Source organism: Peromyscus maniculatus, chromosome 6, assembly GCF_049852395.1.
Source record: "Peromyscus maniculatus bairdii isolate BWxNUB_F1_BW_parent chromosome 6, HU_Pman_BW_mat_3.1, whole genome shotgun sequence".
Lineage (NCBI taxonomy): Eukaryota > Metazoa > Chordata > Mammalia > Rodentia > Cricetidae > Peromyscus > Peromyscus maniculatus.
The window spans coordinates 122,010,030-122,028,147 of NC_134857.1; the positions used below are offsets into that span (position 1 = coordinate 122,010,030).

The 18,118-nt window shown below is 39.4% G+C and overlaps 1 protein-coding gene across 2 annotated transcripts; it reads left to right on the forward strand.

The window, feature by feature from the left end:
- Nucleotides 1-319: 319 nt before the first annotated feature.
- LOC102907247 (guanylate-binding protein 5) lies at nt 320-15,447 on the forward strand. 2 transcript variants are annotated; one of them, XM_076575070.1, is made up of 11 exons: nt 320-420; nt 4,937-5,145; nt 5,652-5,779; nt 6,939-7,048; nt 8,276-8,469; nt 8,803-9,045; nt 10,119-10,399; nt 11,657-11,869; nt 12,635-12,737; nt 12,857-13,038; nt 14,277-15,447. In XM_076575070.1, the coding sequence occupies exons 2-11, from the start codon at nt 4,956-4,958 to the stop codon at nt 14,388-14,390; spliced, it is 1,758 nt and encodes a 585-aa protein (XP_076431185.1). In that variant the 5' UTR covers nt 320-420; nt 4,937-4,955; the 3' UTR covers nt 14,391-15,447. The 2 variants fall into 2 exon arrangements, with proteins under 2 accessions (XP_076431185.1, XP_015860217.1); XM_016004731.3 differs by lacking the exon at nt 320-420 and adding an exon at nt 2,110-2,249.
- The last annotated feature ends 2,671 nt before the right edge of the window (nt 15,448-18,118 follow it).

Here is an 18,118-nt window from a genome sequence, read left to right on the forward strand (position 1 = left end):
ACATGATTCATAGGAAAACTTCCATCGAGCCAAAATCCCCAAATTGTACAAATATTAAAAGTGTCCCAATTATGCAACAGGTGGAGATGAAAAACCGAAAGTGGCATGGTGTCCATCATGTGGCTCAGCTTTGCTGGATCTTTGTCAAGCAGCTGTGCTGGCTTTATGACTTCTGCTGTTCCCATCATATATGGCTGTGCCAACTGACCTCTTCCCATTTCCACATCTAATGCTTTAGAATAGCCTCTGAAAAACTTAAAACACTGTTTTGAATTACTTTACTTTCAATTCCAGTTTTAGAGAAGAATGGTACCATTCTGAGCTTATATAAAAGGGATACAGACACACGGAAGGAAGTGCTCCGGGTGTGAGAGGCAGCTGAGACTGTACTTGGACCCATGCTACAGAGAGCTGGTGCAGGTAAATTTACTTTCTCTTTCTGATTTTTGTTTGTTTGTTTTTCTCAAGCACCTTCGTCTTGATCTTCACTTGATTTCTGATTTTAAGAGGCAGTTGAAGAAAGGGCAGTAGGAACGGGTTAGTTTGTTCTGTTGTGACAGTGGAAAAGGCTTCCCTGCTTGCATGGACATACCCTGTGTGTCCCTGGATCAGAAAGCAAAGACCATCTCCATCAAGGAGTTTATAGGCAAGTGTAATATAAAAAGAGAGTGTTTATCTTCCTGAGAGTTAGACTCCAGAGTGCTTCAGCACACAGTCTGCAAGTATCAATGTGGAGATGTATTCAGTTTCTATATGACTGATCCTTATTAGCTACATGTAACCATGTCTCAAAGTTCCGTGTGTATGTGGCATTTACCTGTGTGTCCTTGTTCTGGTGGTGACAGCAGTGTCATCTCCAGGACTGGTTAACATGCAGATACTTTGGCCTGGGTTCTAGGAAGGTGGATGTAGCAGGGCTTTGTTGAAAGTCCATTAAGGGAAGGCTATTTCTTTGTGGTGAAGCATAGCTATTTTGTAAACCTATTTTTAAGTTATTTTAATCCACTCTATTACTTGAGTTTTGCTCAAAAGAATCAGACTTGGGTCATATCATTAGTTCTGTGGGGAGACATATCCTTCCAGACTGCACCAAACAGTGTAAGATTACAAAGACATATTGTTTCCTTTCTGAAGAGTTCATCTCAGTGAGCCAGCCTATCAGTCGCCTGGGCAGGAAAATGCCCCTCAAAACATTGTAACTTCAAACATATGTTATAGTGGCAGATATATTAAGATGTATGGAGTAACTATTCTCTCAATGAGATAAGTACTATGTACTCCACAAGCCCCTCCCCCAGTGTATGTACTAATAGACCCCACAGATAGAGAGTGTAACTCGTTCTTTCCCCTCTTTTTATTTTCCTTTTTTGGATACCAGTCAAAGTTCTCACCCTGTTGCCCTGAAGCTCTAGGCATTCTCATTCTCTGTTGAAGAAACATCCCCACCCCATGCAGATGCTGACAGTCTTGCACTGCTGAGCCTGCCTGATATCTTGGTCCCTAACCCAGAAAGCATGACTTCTTGCTCTTTTTCTTTACCGTCCCTCCCTCCCTCCCGCTTACCTGCTGAGATCTGCACTCTGTCCCCCTGTTGCTTTTTTTTTCTTTTAAACTGCAATTACCCTCAATTTTTCTTTTAAGCCTCTTTTTTTACTTTTTTTATATATGGGATTTAAAAACCCACAAAAAAGACCCCGTGCTTCTTGGCCAACCTACTACCAATGAAGTAAGTTTTATCCTAAGTATACAGGATACAATGTATACTGATGCAGATACAATTGCAAGAAATTCGTCCTCAAATAGTATGTGAGGTTTACCCTCAAAACCAGGTAAAATATCACCCTAGTTCAAAAGGAATAAAATAAACCCTGCTTGCAATAATTACAAAAGAATGTCAAAATTCTCTTTTAGCAACTATAGGGCAACTTGTGGGCAGTCCGTCAATGGCATCCAAGCCTTGGGCCAGGCTTGTGGGAAATCCCCTTTAACGGAAGAGTCAGAACTTGTGTAGTTTCAGTTTGCAGTTTCTGTTCAGAGAGCCCGGTTAGCTTTTCCTATGCTTGCATTTCACATGCAAGTTCCCTGCCAGAGAGCTGAGAAGAGAAAGGCGTTTCCCAGAGCTGGTCAGTATTTATCAGAACCAATCACAACTCCCTGAGGGGACAACGGTTTGCACTCCTGCGAAGTTCTCTTTGAAGCAGCATTCTTACCAGCTTTTGCTCCGGCTTAGCTCCTCAATTTTTGTTAAGGTAGGACCCCCAGGCATGGGTAGAAGAGACTGTTGTGGTTTAGTTTTGAAAATATTCTATCCAGGATGGGATGCGTCTTAGCCTGGGATGCTGGATCAGCCCCTACTAAACACGGAATCGCAGAGACAGACAGAATTGCTCATCCAGCCGGCAGAGGGTTTGTTCAGGGTCACTGTTGCTTCCTGACAATGAGAGGGCATCATGAGTAGGGACTAAACTGAAAGCTAGAAATGCCTTCCAGCTGTTTTTCTTGTTTTAACTGCTTGGTGTCCCTTGTTGGTGCTTAACTTTCCTGTGTCTCTGTTAAAACCTGATGCAGCCCTTTCAGTCTGCAGCCTGGGGGTTTCTTGCCATGTCACAGGCCCCATGCACGTCATATCTAAACATTTCCATTAGCTGCCAAATGAGTCCTTTCTCCCTCTTTCTTCAAACTCAGAGCAGAAGCAATACAAAATAAGAAAAAAAGCAAATAAAAGCAAACGTTTGAAACCTGAGCAAAAACCAGAGCTACAAAGATCTGTTTTCTCCCAGAAGTATGTCCCCAGCACTCCTCAGCATTTTTCTCTCAGATTTCTTGACACTTTTCTTCTCTGTAGTCCCCCCTCCCCCCCAAAACCCTGCTGTGAAGTTTTCTGTCTTCCTTAAAAAAAAAATAATGACTTTATTTATGTGTCTCTGCCTGAGTGTATTTATCTACATCAAATGGTTTCAGTTGTCCACAGAGGTAAGAAGGGCATAAGGTAACTGAGGTTACAGGTAGTTGTGAGTCATCTGATGTGGGTTCAAATAAATCATATTGATTTATTTACTTCTGGCTTGTAGGAAGCAGGCTGAATGAGTTGAGTGACATCATAATGCTAATCAGTGGCAAGGCTGAGACCTGAAATCAAGTCTAAGTTACAACAAAGCCAAATTGTGATTTAAAAAATATTATTATTTTATGTGTATGAGTGTTTTGCCTACATGTATGTCTGTGCAACACATGTGTACCTGGTGCCCATGGAAGTCAGAAGAAGGCATCAGATCCCTTGGAACTGGAGTTACAGACAGCTGTGAGCCAGTATGTAGGTGCTTGGAATCAAACCTGGGTCCTCTGGAAGAGCAGTCAGTGCTCTTAACCACTGTACCATCTCTCCAGTCCTCCAAATGTTACAGGACTCTAACAGTTACAGAGAATGTACTCCTGAGTCATAGGCTGAGCTATGCGAGGCAGAGTAATCAATTTAGGAATGTTGCTAGAGAACATTAAAGATGCAATAACATCAGAGATTTGGCTCCAGTAAAAGCATTAAGGATTCTATCTAGATACCATTTGGTGCTAACATGTAAAATATTGTAATTATTAGAGTTACACAGTACTAATGTTCTTCATAAAGGCTGAAAATTCACTTAAATTAGTTTCTTCCTCTATTACTGACATCATTCAAAAACACAAGTGCTTCTAAGCCTCCATATTACTTGTAGATGTGACCTTTCTTATCCTAGCTAATTGTAGATCATCACTGAAAGCTTCCTACATTGATAGCATCTGCAAAAAAAAAATCATTTTAATCTCTGCTGTGTATAAATAAGGCAACCAGAATTCTGCTGATACAGGGTAGCTATATCACACCAAAAATGAGTGAGAACTGACAAGCACTTGGCATCATATTCCTCAGTTCACTGAGATACGGCTGCTTTCTGGCATGGGCTTGCATTAGTCACTTCCTAATGTACGTGCTTTGATGTGGTGCCATCTATGATGAATCTTCCACTGCCTGCTCCCATAAAAACAGTTTCTGTTTCAATTTCTTGGTCACAGGCATGATTTGCCCCGTCCTGGCTCTGAGCATGAGGGGGAAATGTGTTTTTATGATCATTAAATACAACAACAAAGAACCCATACTTTTAATTGTCTGCTGGTACAATTAATTCAGCTCTTTTCTTGTTAATATTTTGTAATGAAAAATAAATAAACTCAATGACGATCATGGCTTTTTAGCTTCTCCATTAGATAGTCAGTACTAAAATGGAAGACAGCTGTCCCCCTGATAAGTGAAGCCAAAAATCATGTGTTACTTTTATCATTTGACCTAAACTATTTTATTAGACAATTGTCAGGGTACCAGTAATGGTGTCTTTTCAATCATTTTGCTAATTACAAAATGATCATGCTCTGAAGTTTGGGACTAATAAAGGACATTCACAACTATGTAAAAATATGGTGTGCTTTTTTTTTTAAGTACAGCTTCAAGAAGTATACATGTGTAATTTCTTTGAAAACGATATATGTTAGAACTATGACTTGGTGGTAATAAAGTAGTACAGTTTGGTCATACAGCTGAATAAGAGAAAAGCAACAAATATATTGACAAATAACACTCAATCCAGGGATACCAGCAGGTATAAACCAGGAAACATCAGCAAGCCAGAAGCCAATAGAATGAGCTAGACCCAAACTGTCAATAGGTAGGCTAAAGATATGGGTTTCCTGTGTCTATCAAGTACTTAAAAGGCTGTACGGTATGCTATGACAAGGCTGTGAAGAGGCAGGAACTATTGTACTTTGGTATTTAGTTTTAGTCTCTAGTTTTCAATTTCTCAGAAACTCAGGCCATGCTAACAGGTCATTTGTTCCAGGACTCAGTAGGTAAAATGTCTTTCTTTAAATACTACAAATTTCAGATCATCCCATTCTTCCCCTGCAGACAAAGTACCATTTTAAACATGGCTCTAGAGATCCACATGCCAGAACCCATGTGCCTCATTGGGAATAATGAGGAACAGCTGGTGGTCAACCAGGAAGCCCTGAAGATCCTGTCGGCCATCACACAGCCAGTGGTGGTGGTGGCCATCGTGGGCCTCTACCGCACAGGCAAATCCTACCTGATGAACAAGCTGGCTGGGAAGGAGAAAGGTGAGAAACACCAAAAATGCTTGCTGAGTCCCCTCTATCTACCCACATTGTGAGCATCCAGCTCAAAGTGTGAGGAGAGAAAGTTGAGGACCTGTTTGGATACTGAAAGCTAATGTTTAGGCCACAGCCGCTGTTTGCATCCTCTGGGAGATAAAGGGAAGCTCGGGATCTGTGATTTAGCATGTGTTTATTCCTCAACACTGTCCCAGAAAAACCAAAATCTATTTCCTTTGTAAGAAGTAAAACATTAATGAAATAAGTTCAACAAAATAAATTCAAACTATTACGTTTTTAGAAGCATGAAATCATGTTTTTAAAAAAGAGCATCAGATCCCAACTTTAAGTCATTAGTACCAGTTGCCCATTTCTCTGCTGCCATTAAGATCACCACTTGTCCTTTCTACTGTCTCGTCATCTTGTTTCCCTTACATCCTAGCTTACGTTCTCAAGGGAATTTCTGAATCTTGTTTCCCTCTTCCATCAATACCACTTACTTTGCTTTTCAGGATTTTCTGTTGGATCCACTGTGCAGTCTCATACCAAGGGCATCTGGATGTGGTGTGTGCCTCATCCCCAGAAGCCAGACCATACCCTAGTTCTGCTTGACACAGAGGGCCTGGGAGATGTGGAGAAGGTAAGTAGAGAGGATTCTGTTTAGATTGGATTTATCAGGTTTATCTACCCATGTCTTTAAATACTTAGTAGGGGAAGTTCCCATCTCACCACCCATAAAATTGGTATGTCCATTTGACCTAAGTGGACTTTTCTCCCCTTCATTTTTAATAGTCAGAATGTAGATGCACGGAGTGAGAAAATATCTTCATAAGGCAGAATGAGCACTGAGTACTGCAGTGAAAATAAACTAAGTACTCCTAAGTACTGAAACATAGTGGAATTAAAATCACTGTTACAAGCCCAGTCCTTCAGAGAATATGGGCTAATAGTTGGGTACTGGTTAGATAAAGTTGCCTAAATCATGCCGGCAGTACCTATAGCTCCATGGTTTTGACCAAAAAAAGGAAGTCTCTCCAAATGTTTTTCTGTTTGTCTTTTCCAACTCGTTATGTGGACAGTGGGCACCCCGCATTCTCTAGTTGCACACTGGTAAGCATTTAACACACCACTCACCACAAATAAAGCACTTCAGTGTGCAGCACTTCACACTTTTCCTAAGTGTTTCCATCATCATTGACTCCGAGCTTCCAATGCAGAGTCCAATTTGGGAGATGTGCCTTTTATGTATCAGCATAAGCTGGTTCTCAGACATAGCTAGACCTTTCTCTTGAGTGTCCATTGTGAAAAAGCCTTTGTTTGTGTTATCTTTGTTTAAAAAGTTTTGATTTGTCAAGATAACAAGCCATAATTTGAACTCGATTTACTCAATTTGCAGCATGGGAAATGTAGTTATGAACTCCTTCTTCAGTATTGTCTTGGAGTGAGAAAAGATTGTTAATGAGACCAGCTTATGGATAGTAGTAATAAGTAATATAGATATATGTACCACACATATAAGGCAGTTTTGCTTTGCCCCTGTAAAACTTTAATTTTAGGTATTCTGGTTGCCTTACTAACTTTATTCATTTAGCAACTATCTAAGAGTCATTAGAAGAAAGACTAGAGAGTTAGCAATGGATGAATCAGCATAAAATTACCAATGAGAAAAGCATGCAAAAGGCATGCCTACAAATTATTTTTGTTTATTTTGTTTAATATCTGTATATCAACATTTTATTTTTGGTGATACTCACCCAAGTGTACCCTGAGACATGACTCAAATTTGTTTTGATTTCTAGATTGATGAAAAGAGTGATACTCAGATTTTTGCACTGGCAATCCTTCTCAGTAGCACCTTCGTATACAACACCATGAACAAAATTGACCAGGGGGCTATTGACCTACTGCAGTATCCTTTTGTGGTCTAGGACAGCACCACACTGGAGAAAACACACCACCTGTGCACCTATGAGACCTTCTGGACTCTTAACAATTAGAACATAGAGACTAAGGAGACGGCTCAGTCAGTGAAATGTTTGTCACACAAGAATGAAGACATGAGTTTGGAACCATAGCATCCACCTAAAAAGCCAGGCATGGCAGTGTGTACCTGTAACCCCAAGGCTGGGTGTGGGTGTGGGAAGTCCAAGGTAGGAAGATTCCTGGGGCCTGCTAGCCAGCTAATATAGACAATCAGGTAGCTCCATATTCAGTAAGAGACTCTTTCTCAAAACACAAGGTAGAGAGAACTAGAGGAAGAAACTCAATACCAACATCTGATTTCAACAGATATGTACATCTGCACATGGAGAAGTGTACACACACACACACACACACACACACACACACACACACACACACACACACCAACCTTTTTCTTCTAGGCCACCAACCAGCTCCCGAATCATGACAGAGACTTCTTACTAGTTTTGAATGCTTGGAATAGCTGAGGCTCGTTTCTGGCTAGCTCTTTTAACTTATATTAACCTGTTTCTCTTTATCTACTGTTTGCCTCGGGGATTTTTACCTTCCTTACTCCTATATATCTTACTCTCACTGCTTCTCATGTCTCCTGGCTGGCATCTGCCTGGCTTCTTGTCCCGGGCATGTCCCTCCTTCTCTCCTCCTTCTTCCTATCTTCTTTCTAAATTTCTCCTCCCACTTATTCTCTCTGCCTGGCAGCCCCACCTATCCCTCTCCTGCCTAGCTATTGGTCATTCAGCTTTTTATTGGACCAATCAGGAGCCTTAGACAGGCAAGGTGAATCAGATGCAACACATCTTTACATAATTAAACAAATGCAGCATAAACAAAAGTAACACACCTTTACAAGTTAAAGTAATATTCCACAGCATAAACAAATGTAACATATCTGTACATAGTTAAAGTAATATTCTACAGTGCACATGCGCACACACGCACGCACGCGCGCGCGCGCGCGTGCGCGCGCGCACACACACACACACACACACAGACTCAGAGTAAAACATGATACAGAGTAGAAACACAAGGAAATGAGCCCTCATGGATGTTACCAGTGCAGTGTTCATTCCATTCAGTGTAGAAGGAAGAGAAGAGGTTTAAGGAGCATTAGGTACAGCCACACTTCTGCCAGTTTCCCTCAACTGTGTCTCAGCAATGTGACAGAACTGACAGATCTGCTCCGGACAAGAAACTCCTCTGACCTTAGTGAAATTGAGGAACCTGCTGACATGAGCTTCTTTCCAGACTTGGTGTGGACACTGAGAGATTTCTACTTGGGCCTGGAAACAAACGGGCATGCCATTACAGCAGATGAATATCTGGAGAATTCACTGAAGCTGAAACAAGGTAACAGAGCTTCAGTTTGGGAAAAAGAAAAAAAATACCCAGAAACTTATTTTTTATAAGTAGCTAAATATATAATTTTCCATATTTACCCACCCATCATTTCTACAAAATAACAATGAGTATTTAATTTAGAATGAACTAATAGATTCAACATTAAATTCTATTTGTCTTCAGTTACTAAACAAATTTCTCTCTTTTTTATGGTTTCCTTCCTAGTTAGTTTTTAATCTTTATGCTTAATGCAACATCAGGGGAAAGGTCATTTATTTAAATTAAATAGATTAAAGTGGATATAAATTATATTCTAGATAAATCCTGTATTTCCTTCTCCAGGTAGTGATGAAAGAACCCAAACATTCAATCTGCCCAGACTGTGCATCCAGAAGTTCTTTCCAGTGAAGAAATGCTTTGTTTTTGACTCCCCCACTCACAGAAATAAGCTTTCCCAGCTTCAAACACTCAGTAGTGAGGAGCTGAGTTCTGACTTTGTGCAGGAGCTGTCAGAGTTCTGCTCTCATATCTTCAGCCATTCGAAGACCAAGACTCTTCCAGGTGGCATCCAGGTCAATGGACCTCGTGAGTACTTTTTAAAGGATTTTATTCCAACTCATCATAAAGAATAAAGGACGCATAGAAATTCTTTGTTGGTGAATTGACAGCTGGGTCAGTCATTGCCGGGATGGAAATCCAATGTACCATGGTGACAAAATTAGAGCATATACCAAGCACACCTCTAGTGTTGATTTAGTAAAACCTCAGAGTTACATCAAATAAAATCCTAAGAATGAGACATCAAGTTAGAGAAGTTTTACCCATTTACTCTTGAAACTCATGTGGGTTGACGATATTTCCATAACATATATTTTTTTTATTATGTCACATAGTATTTGATGTGTACAAGATAAGATAAAATAAAGTAAGATAAATACATACATGTTCCCTGTAGTAACAGAAATTTTCTGGTGAAAAAAAACTACAGATGTTGAATATAATTCTATATTGTTTAGTATCCTGAAAGATGTCTATACAAGCTCCTTAGTGCAGTTTATCTTGAGAACCCCATGTTTTAGAACTTGGCAAATACTTCATATATTGTGAAAGGAATTTGTATTACCTCCATACAGAAGCTCCAAGGAAGAAAACCACAGGGGTTTTGATGAAGAATAAGGCCTAGATTGCTGAATACTCTTTATAGAGGAAAGTAACTCATACCACCTTAACCATGAAAAAATAAAACAAAAAGGAAAAAATTGAATGAAATAGAAAACTGAAAAAGAAAAAGTATAGGAAGCTTAAAGAAGCAAAGACCTAAAGCATTTTAATCAGATGAATATCCATAACTTTTATATGATCATCTTATTTCTCTATAAAGAACAATACAATGCAGGTCATCACATATATCTTGAGAACTCCTCTATTTTCTCCTTTCAACAAGGACTTTGGGTTTTTGTTGTTGTTTTTATAAGTTTTTCCTCAAAGAAAGAATTACTTGTCCTCTTAATTTCATAGTTCTTCAAAAGAACTTCTTCAGGTCACTTGAATACTATGTAGAATGCTGAAAAGCTGCAAGCAATACCTAGCATTCTCAGAATGATTCCAAGAGATCTCCTTTTCTGCATGTGATACAAACATCTCTTCCTTCTCTGAAGGTCTAGAAAGCCTGGTGGTGACCTACGTCGATGCCATTAATGGCGGGGCTCTGCCCTGCATAGAGAATACAGTGATAACCTTGGCTCGGAGAGAGAACTCTGCTGCAGTGCAAAAGGCCATCACCCACTATGACCAGCAGATGAGCCAGAGGGTGAAGCTGCCCACAGAGACCCTCCAGGAGCTTCTGGACCTGCACAGGACCTGTGAAAGTGAAGCCATGGAAATCTTCCTGAAGCATTCTTTCAAGGATGATAACCAATGTTTCCAGAAGGAATTGGAGGTCATTATTTTCTATATTTGTTTGTAGACATCAGGTTCAACAGAAAGCAAGAATACTTCTACAACTGTTAAAATAGGGCTAATTAAAAAAAATCAGTTCCCACTAGATTGGAAAGTGAGACAGTTACTTATGTGGTCTTGATATGAGTTAATTTGGAAAAGAGGAAAACTTGAAAAGAATCTGGCCCCAAGGATCTTGACATCTTCACACACACACACACACACACACACACACACACACACACACACACACGCACGCACATACACTTCACCTCATGTGTTCTATGTCATACTCATGAAAAAACTTGAATATCTTTTACCTCATTCCAGATCATCATTAACAGAGCATTTACTTTTTATTGATCAAGTAGATAGAATTGCCTTTGCATCCATTAAGATATAATGAATATAGGATTAATAGAATAAGCAGATAATGCACCCAGTGATTCAATTTCACACTTACCTAGAAGCAGAAAAACTCTGAAAAAAAAAATGTTAAACAGTTGGTTACATTTAAAATTACGGTGCAAGCGAGAGCTGTGCAGCCATAAAATCACATCTATGATGGAAATAGCATATTAAAAAAAGTTTCAAGTAATCTCAATTAAATTCAGTGGGACACAAATACACACACACACACACACACACACACACACACACACACACACGAGTGACTTCTTGGGAATAGGAAGGTTTTGGTACATGGAGGGGAAAGGATGAGAGAAAATGGGGGGGGGTAAACATGAGTAAACTTCACTGCATAGATGTAGGAGGATATCAAGATATGATGAGTAGATTAAAAATGCAAACACGCTGGGCGGGCGGTGGTGCATGCCTTTAATCCCAGCACTCAGGAGGCAGAGGCAGACGGATCTCTGTGAGTTTAAGGCTAGCCTGCTTTATAGAACTAATTCCAGGACAGCCAGGGCTACACACAGAAACCCTCTTTCAAAAAAAACAAAAAAAGAAACAAATAAAAAATAACAAGAGAGGGTATTCTATTCACAGTTCTTTCTCACTGTTCCTTAATAAACACCTTAATAAATCTGATGTTAAAAAAGAAGACATTTCTAACTGCCAAGTAAATGTAACTTTTCAGAGTATTAATTTTGCAACCTTTCCAGCTTTGATAAGGATATAATCTTACATATATTTCTCTAAGTTTCTAAAAAAATAAAGTGCAGATCCTTCTGAGAAACAATTCCCAGAAACACTGAAGTAGACCTAACATCTCCATGTCTTTTTTTTTCCTTTAAAGACCCTACTAAGTGCAAAGCAGGATGAAATTTGTAAGAAGAATGTAGAAGCCTCTGCAGACCACAGCTCAACCCTACTTGAGAGTATTTTTAAGCCTCTGGAACAAGAAGTGGCAGGAGGTGTCTATGCTAAACCAGGAGGCCACAATCTCTACCTTCAGAAGATGGAACAGCTGAAGGCACAGTATCGTCAGCAGCCAGGGAAGGGGACACAGGTATCCTTCATTCCCAATACAAGTGCAGGGATGTGCATTATGTCTCTGTCTGTGACTTACTCTTTTGTTGAGTGAAATGCACTTGGCATTGATGTGATAGCAGAGAACTTCTACTTTAGCCACAGCTGTAGATAAAAACAAACCATCACTGTCATCACTAGACTTTGATTGTCGCCATCCATGTTTATGACCATCAAAGGGGCTGATTAGGATCACACAAGACAGAATCTCAATAAGTGAAGCCAATTTAGGGAAAGCCAATAATTGACTGGCTTAAAAGGTTTTTATTTCAAGTATAGATACATGCTAGAGTTCAAATGATGTTCTCCATTTTCCTTCTTTTTATTTCTTTCCAACCCCTACTTAATTTTTCTATTTTGTTTTCCTGACTCTTGGCTTCATTTCCAAGCAGTGTCACCCTCCTCCCCCCAAATCCAGAAGCCTCTGACATGGCCCAAGTTTGCCTTTAGAGACTTACATCTCAGAGGAGGGCAAGCATGTCTGCTCCAGCACCCATATTAGTTTTAAAACACCCAAGTTTCAGAATTTATCCACCTGTAAATTAGACTGTTGGGTATAGCATCCCTGCGTGCTCTGACTGGCCAGGCCAGCATTATTCTCATGGGTGTAGATTGATGGACAGACCCATCATGTACAGGCTGAGCATCCCTTAAGAGGGAAAGATAGTGGGAGAAGAAATTAAGACGTTTTCCAGGTTGCAAATTAGCATTTTCTAATTCTAACAGCGTGTTTTGGGGTTTCCAGGCTGAGGAAATGCTGCAGAAATATTTGAAGGCCAAAGAACCACTGAGCAATACAATTCTACAAACAGACCAGGCTCTCACAGCCAAGGAGAGTCAGAGGAGAGGTGAGCAGGAAAATGGAAGCAATGCATGATGTTCAAGAAGTTCAAAATTAACACAGCCTGAATTTGCAAGGAGGGCACTGTGTTCATCCCAGAGACTTGTGACTTTCCTTTCTCCTCAGCGGAGCAAGCGAGAGCAGAGGCTGCAAGGGTGGAAGCGCGGAGGTTGGAGGTGATTCGAATCCAGGAGGAGCAAAAGAGGGCAGAGCAAGAGAGACTACATCAAGAGAAACTGAGGCAAATAGAGATTGACAGAGCAAACTTCCGGGCAGAGCAACAGAGGATCAGGGAACAGAGGCTCCAGGTACTTGCCAACTGTTTGCTCTCGAAAGTTACTCAGCTACTCCCATCTGTCAAGGTGACAGTCTGATGGCCCATGGGGAAAGGCAGTCTCATGGGGTAGCTCAGGGCAGAGAACCTGAAGCCAGACTGCTGGATGTCAACCCCAAGCACCACTTTTTACCAATGTCTGTCTGTCTATGCAAGTTGTCTCTTCTCTCTGTACTTTAGTGCAGCACAGAGACAGGAACAGCACGTTTTACAAGGTTATAATAAATGTTTTAACATTTACGTTTAGAATGATGTTTGGCACAGAGTATACATAATCAATTATTAAACAATGAAAGCATTTCTTGACTACCTCTTCTATTTGTTACTTGCTCTGGACAATCGTGTGTCTTGGTCATGGTTCCTGTTTGTTTGTTTGTTTGTTTTATGTGGCTGTTCATGTTCTGTGTTTTCATTCCCGTCTTGCCTTGATCATTTCTGGTTCTGTTGTTCTTTAATTTGCAGTTTGTTTCCAATTTGTTTCTTTGGTTTTATCAGCACTCAAGAAGCATCTTTGTATGCATTCTCTGATCTGATCACCATGAAGGAGAGCTATTGTGTCCCCAGTGAATTAAGTAAATTTCCATAAAAATAACCTAAATACTGGCATCACACAGGCTTGCAAATGGAATCTCAAACATGGCTGCTTCTGCAGAGATGGTGTGACATTCCTAGCCACCATTCATAAACTTACCAGTATATCTACAGGTAGTAGCTTTAGCAGGAGCTACTCCAACATATTCTTGATATCCCCGTGCTTTCCTGAAAGGGAGAGTGGACAATCACTTCTGACAGGCAAAGTGTGTCACTCTGGACCCGACTCTTTAGCTAGAACCCAGATGGCTCCTTGTCACTCTGTGTACAGCCTCTTTTGGCAGGAAAATATCTGACAATATTCCATGTGTGAATGAGAATTGAAGTAAATATGTGACTGGGATTGCTAAGGAAAATTTTCGGCCTAAGGAAGAAGGGCATGTTGGGGTGAAATTCTAAATACACTAACATTTCAGAGATTGAAACACGCTGTGTCTGAATGAGAAAAAGGGTGAAAAGTGATAGAAGTGATATATGGATGAGGAGTTGTTCAGGGATTGTCTATTGCTACCATTGAGTAATGTGAGTATGGACAAGCCAATGGTTTTGGAATGAGAAAAGAGTTTGATATTATTATTATTATTTTGCTAAGCTTTGTCATTTCTGTTTATTGTTTCTTAGGAAGAGGCTGCAAAGATCAAGGCAGAACAAGAAGCTCAACTCAGAGAACTCAATCAACAGCTTCAAAATGCAAGAGCGAGCTATCACTCATCGAATGAGTGTGTCTTAATTTAAAACACCAAAGCCAGGACTTCCCTTTCTTACTGCTTCTTATTGAAGGAGCAAGAGGCCAAAGGACTTGAGACAACCCTAGTTATAAAATCCCAATGCCCCCTGTCTGACTGCCATAATTGTCTCAAGGTATTTTTAGTTACCTAGGGGGTGTTGACTTGACCAACATCTTGGACTCACATGTGTATCCTTCCTTTTGGTAGACATAGATAGAAAATACCAATGAGAAATCAGAAACAATGTATATTTCTCAACTGGATGGAAGCCCCTAGTCTGAGAGCAGTGTGGCTCCTCAGTACTGTTAGCTGGCCATTTGCATGTTCTCTTTCCTCTCTCTGTTTCCTTTCAGAGCCCAATCATACTATAGTGAACCTTGTCACATGCCCAGATATCATGTCACTCACTTAGAGGTAGATTTGTTTCTACTGATTGTCTTCTCTGCCAGGTTCACATTCTGTCTCTCTCTTTTTTTTTTTTGTTTACAAACTGTATGGCCATGGTAGGCTTCTTGCTAACTGTTTATATATATATTATTTACAATACCATTCAGTTCTACATACATATCAGCCATTGGTTTCCCTATTCTCCCCCCTCCCACCCCCTCCCCTTACCCCCAGCCTACCCCCCATCACATTCTGTCTCTTGTTATGTTCATTAAAGAAATTCTTCTTCACTAATACAGTGTTTTTGATATGTAGATTTGCCATTGGCTCTGTCTGTTTCCATTTTTTCTTCCTTAAAGTCTACACCTGCCCATACATATTGCTCACTTTCTTTCTTTCTTTTTTTTTATTTTTGTTTTTCGAGACAGGGTTTCTCTGTGTAGCTTTGGATCCTGTCCTGGATCTCGCTTTGTAGACCAGGCTGACCTCAAACTCACAGAGATCCAACTGGCTCTGTCTCCTGAGTGCTGGGATTAAAGGTGCACACTACCATTGCCCAGCTTCTACCAGATTCTTATCTTAAACAGTATTTTAAATGGTTTCTAATCATTCTAAGTCTGTCTCTATTCATGGATTTCTTTGCTTTATCTCTTTAAAAGTAAATGACTGTACTTGGTTTTACTGTGTGTCTCAAAATTCTTTTAATTAAATGCTGTGCATTATTGGTAACATAGTTAACATAGGTAACATAGCATAGATTTATGCTTGGAATGTGCATTTCCCCATTTGTATTAAGATGTTTCTGGCAAGCACTGGCTCAGTGTAATTGTTCAGATGGAAACAGCTGTAGTTTGTTCTAGTGGAATAGCTCTTACTTGTATCCATCAAGAAGACGAGAGAGAGAGAGAGAGAGAGAGAGAGAGAGAGAGAGAGAGAGAGAGAAAGAGAGAGAGAGAGAGAGAGAGAGAGAGAGAGAGAGAGAGAGAAATTATTTGCTTATGTAAGTCTCATTCTATTGCTCAATAAAATGGAATGTAACTGTAAAATGCACTAAATTGACTCTTCTGTATTCCTCAACTTTATATACTATAATTCTTGCTCATCCTGAAGTTCACATGTAATAAATGTTTACCCTTAAGCTTGAGTAGTTACTATTTCATTTAGAGTAGGAACTCAAATGAAATTAGCTCATTGACATTATAGTCCAGTTAGACAGTTCAGAATAAGCAAAGAAAACAATCTGTAAGAACATTCAACAAAATAAGTTATTACTTCTGGATGATAGCATTAGGGATTTTTATAGAAAAACCCACAAATTATGTATGTATGTATGTATGTATCTATCTATCTGTCTTCTATTATCTTCTGTTTGCCTATCCTATTTTGATGACAGGACTAAATTACGTTAATAACACGAGTACTTTTTAAGAAATGGTGAGGGTGGAAAGAGAAGAAATGAACATAAATTATGGAATCCACACTGGCTGTTGGGTAAAAACATGAGGAACCAGCTTAGGTGGCCAAACGATGGTGTGTGGTCAGATGTTGCAGGTCAAGCCCATGATTCATCCTCTCCATTTGGTTTCTGCATACCCCAAATCTTAGGACACATTGCTCCTCTTTGGGCATTCACCATGTACTGCAGCAAAGAGCAGAAGTATGCAACCTATTATCATCTGCCTAAAGTGGGCTTACAGAATGAAAGACCAAGCCCTAGACTGCCTCTGCAGTGTTTTCATTGCTGTGCAGTAGTTTCTTCCTAGGTGCTACTTTCAATCTCAGATGCTTCTTGACATTTTCTGTCAGGCTTTGCAGAAATAAAAAAGATGCTCATCTTCAGATGGCTTAGCTGCCAGAATTTGTATTTTGTATGTTTTTTTAATATAGCCATACTTAATAGTCCATAGATTCCACAATGATATGGAATATTCAAATTCCTTTGGATTAAGTATCTGTGAAAAATAACTATCAGGTTTGTTTTCATTTCTTTATCTTGCACTTTTTAAAAAATATATGACTCATGTATACATCAACATAATGTACTAGAATTAATCTCATTCTAGTTAAATTTGGAGTTAAAATCTCTTAGATTTTATTATCTCAGTTCCCCTTTGAAGTAAGGGCAAAATCCAAAAGCAAACAAACAACAAAACTCTCACACCTTATAACTTTGCATATATTTCATATGTTCCTTCCTTTGGAACTCAGAGATATACATCTGCAACCAAACGCCTACACCCAGGGCTCAGGAGAAACTGCGGAAGAAGAGCAGAATGGCTGTAAGACACAGAGAGCCGCGATTCCTGCCAGCAGATAATGTCCTCTAGACAGAACAGGGAAAATGCACCCAAGAAACCACAGCAATATTGTTGCCTGAACAAGATCAGTATAATGGCAACGCCAGATGGGATGGTAACATGGACGGCAGAAATTCTGCATGATTTCACTCCTAGATGAAGAGCTACAGGAAGTCAATGGTTGATTTGAGAGAGAATCAGTTTCTTTCCAGGAAGGACTCTTATAAGTTGTTCAATTGCAAGTGGTCAATTTTGGGCACATGTACATATGAGCAATGCTAAATGGTCTCAGTTTAATATATATATATATATATATATATATCTCCTATATATTGTATGTTATGTTAATTACTATATCAATCAATATCCCTTTTGTTTACTGCTGGATTCCAAGTGCGGAGAACCAAGCTTTGTTCCTCTCCAAGTAAGATGGCATTGGATCTTACCATCAAATTTACAGCCTCATTCCTATCTGTCAACAGTCTTTTGGCTCTCAAATTTCATAGCACTATCTCTCTTATCTAAATTACTGTTTATTTTATATAATCCTATACTCTTTTAATACTTCCACAGATGATTGTATTACTTACATTTATATTTGCATATTTGTGTCTGAAAAAGTTATATTCTTGACTATGAAAATATTTATCTGTATAATTAATTCAGTGTCTAGCTTTTTATAAATAGCTACAGTTTGCTGAATTTAGTTGAGTAGCATGTATGCCCCCAATATAACCACAATTAATACAATTTTGCTATAGAAACAATTTTTAATTCTGTACCTATTGCATTTTAATCAGTAGTACTAAACATTTCACTCACAGCAAAAAAAAATATGTCATTTTCTTCTCTACATACGTAATAGTGTAACTGAGATTCTGAAAAGATTGGTACTAAGACACAGAATTAGATTTGACATTTTTTGTTGTCTTCAAACTTTTGTGATTTATTTACTATTAAATGACATTAAGCCCAGCTCAAATGGCTAATAAATGCAGAAGAAATGAAGAATGTACTCTTTGGTCCCTTGCCCTCATGTGCCTTATGAAGT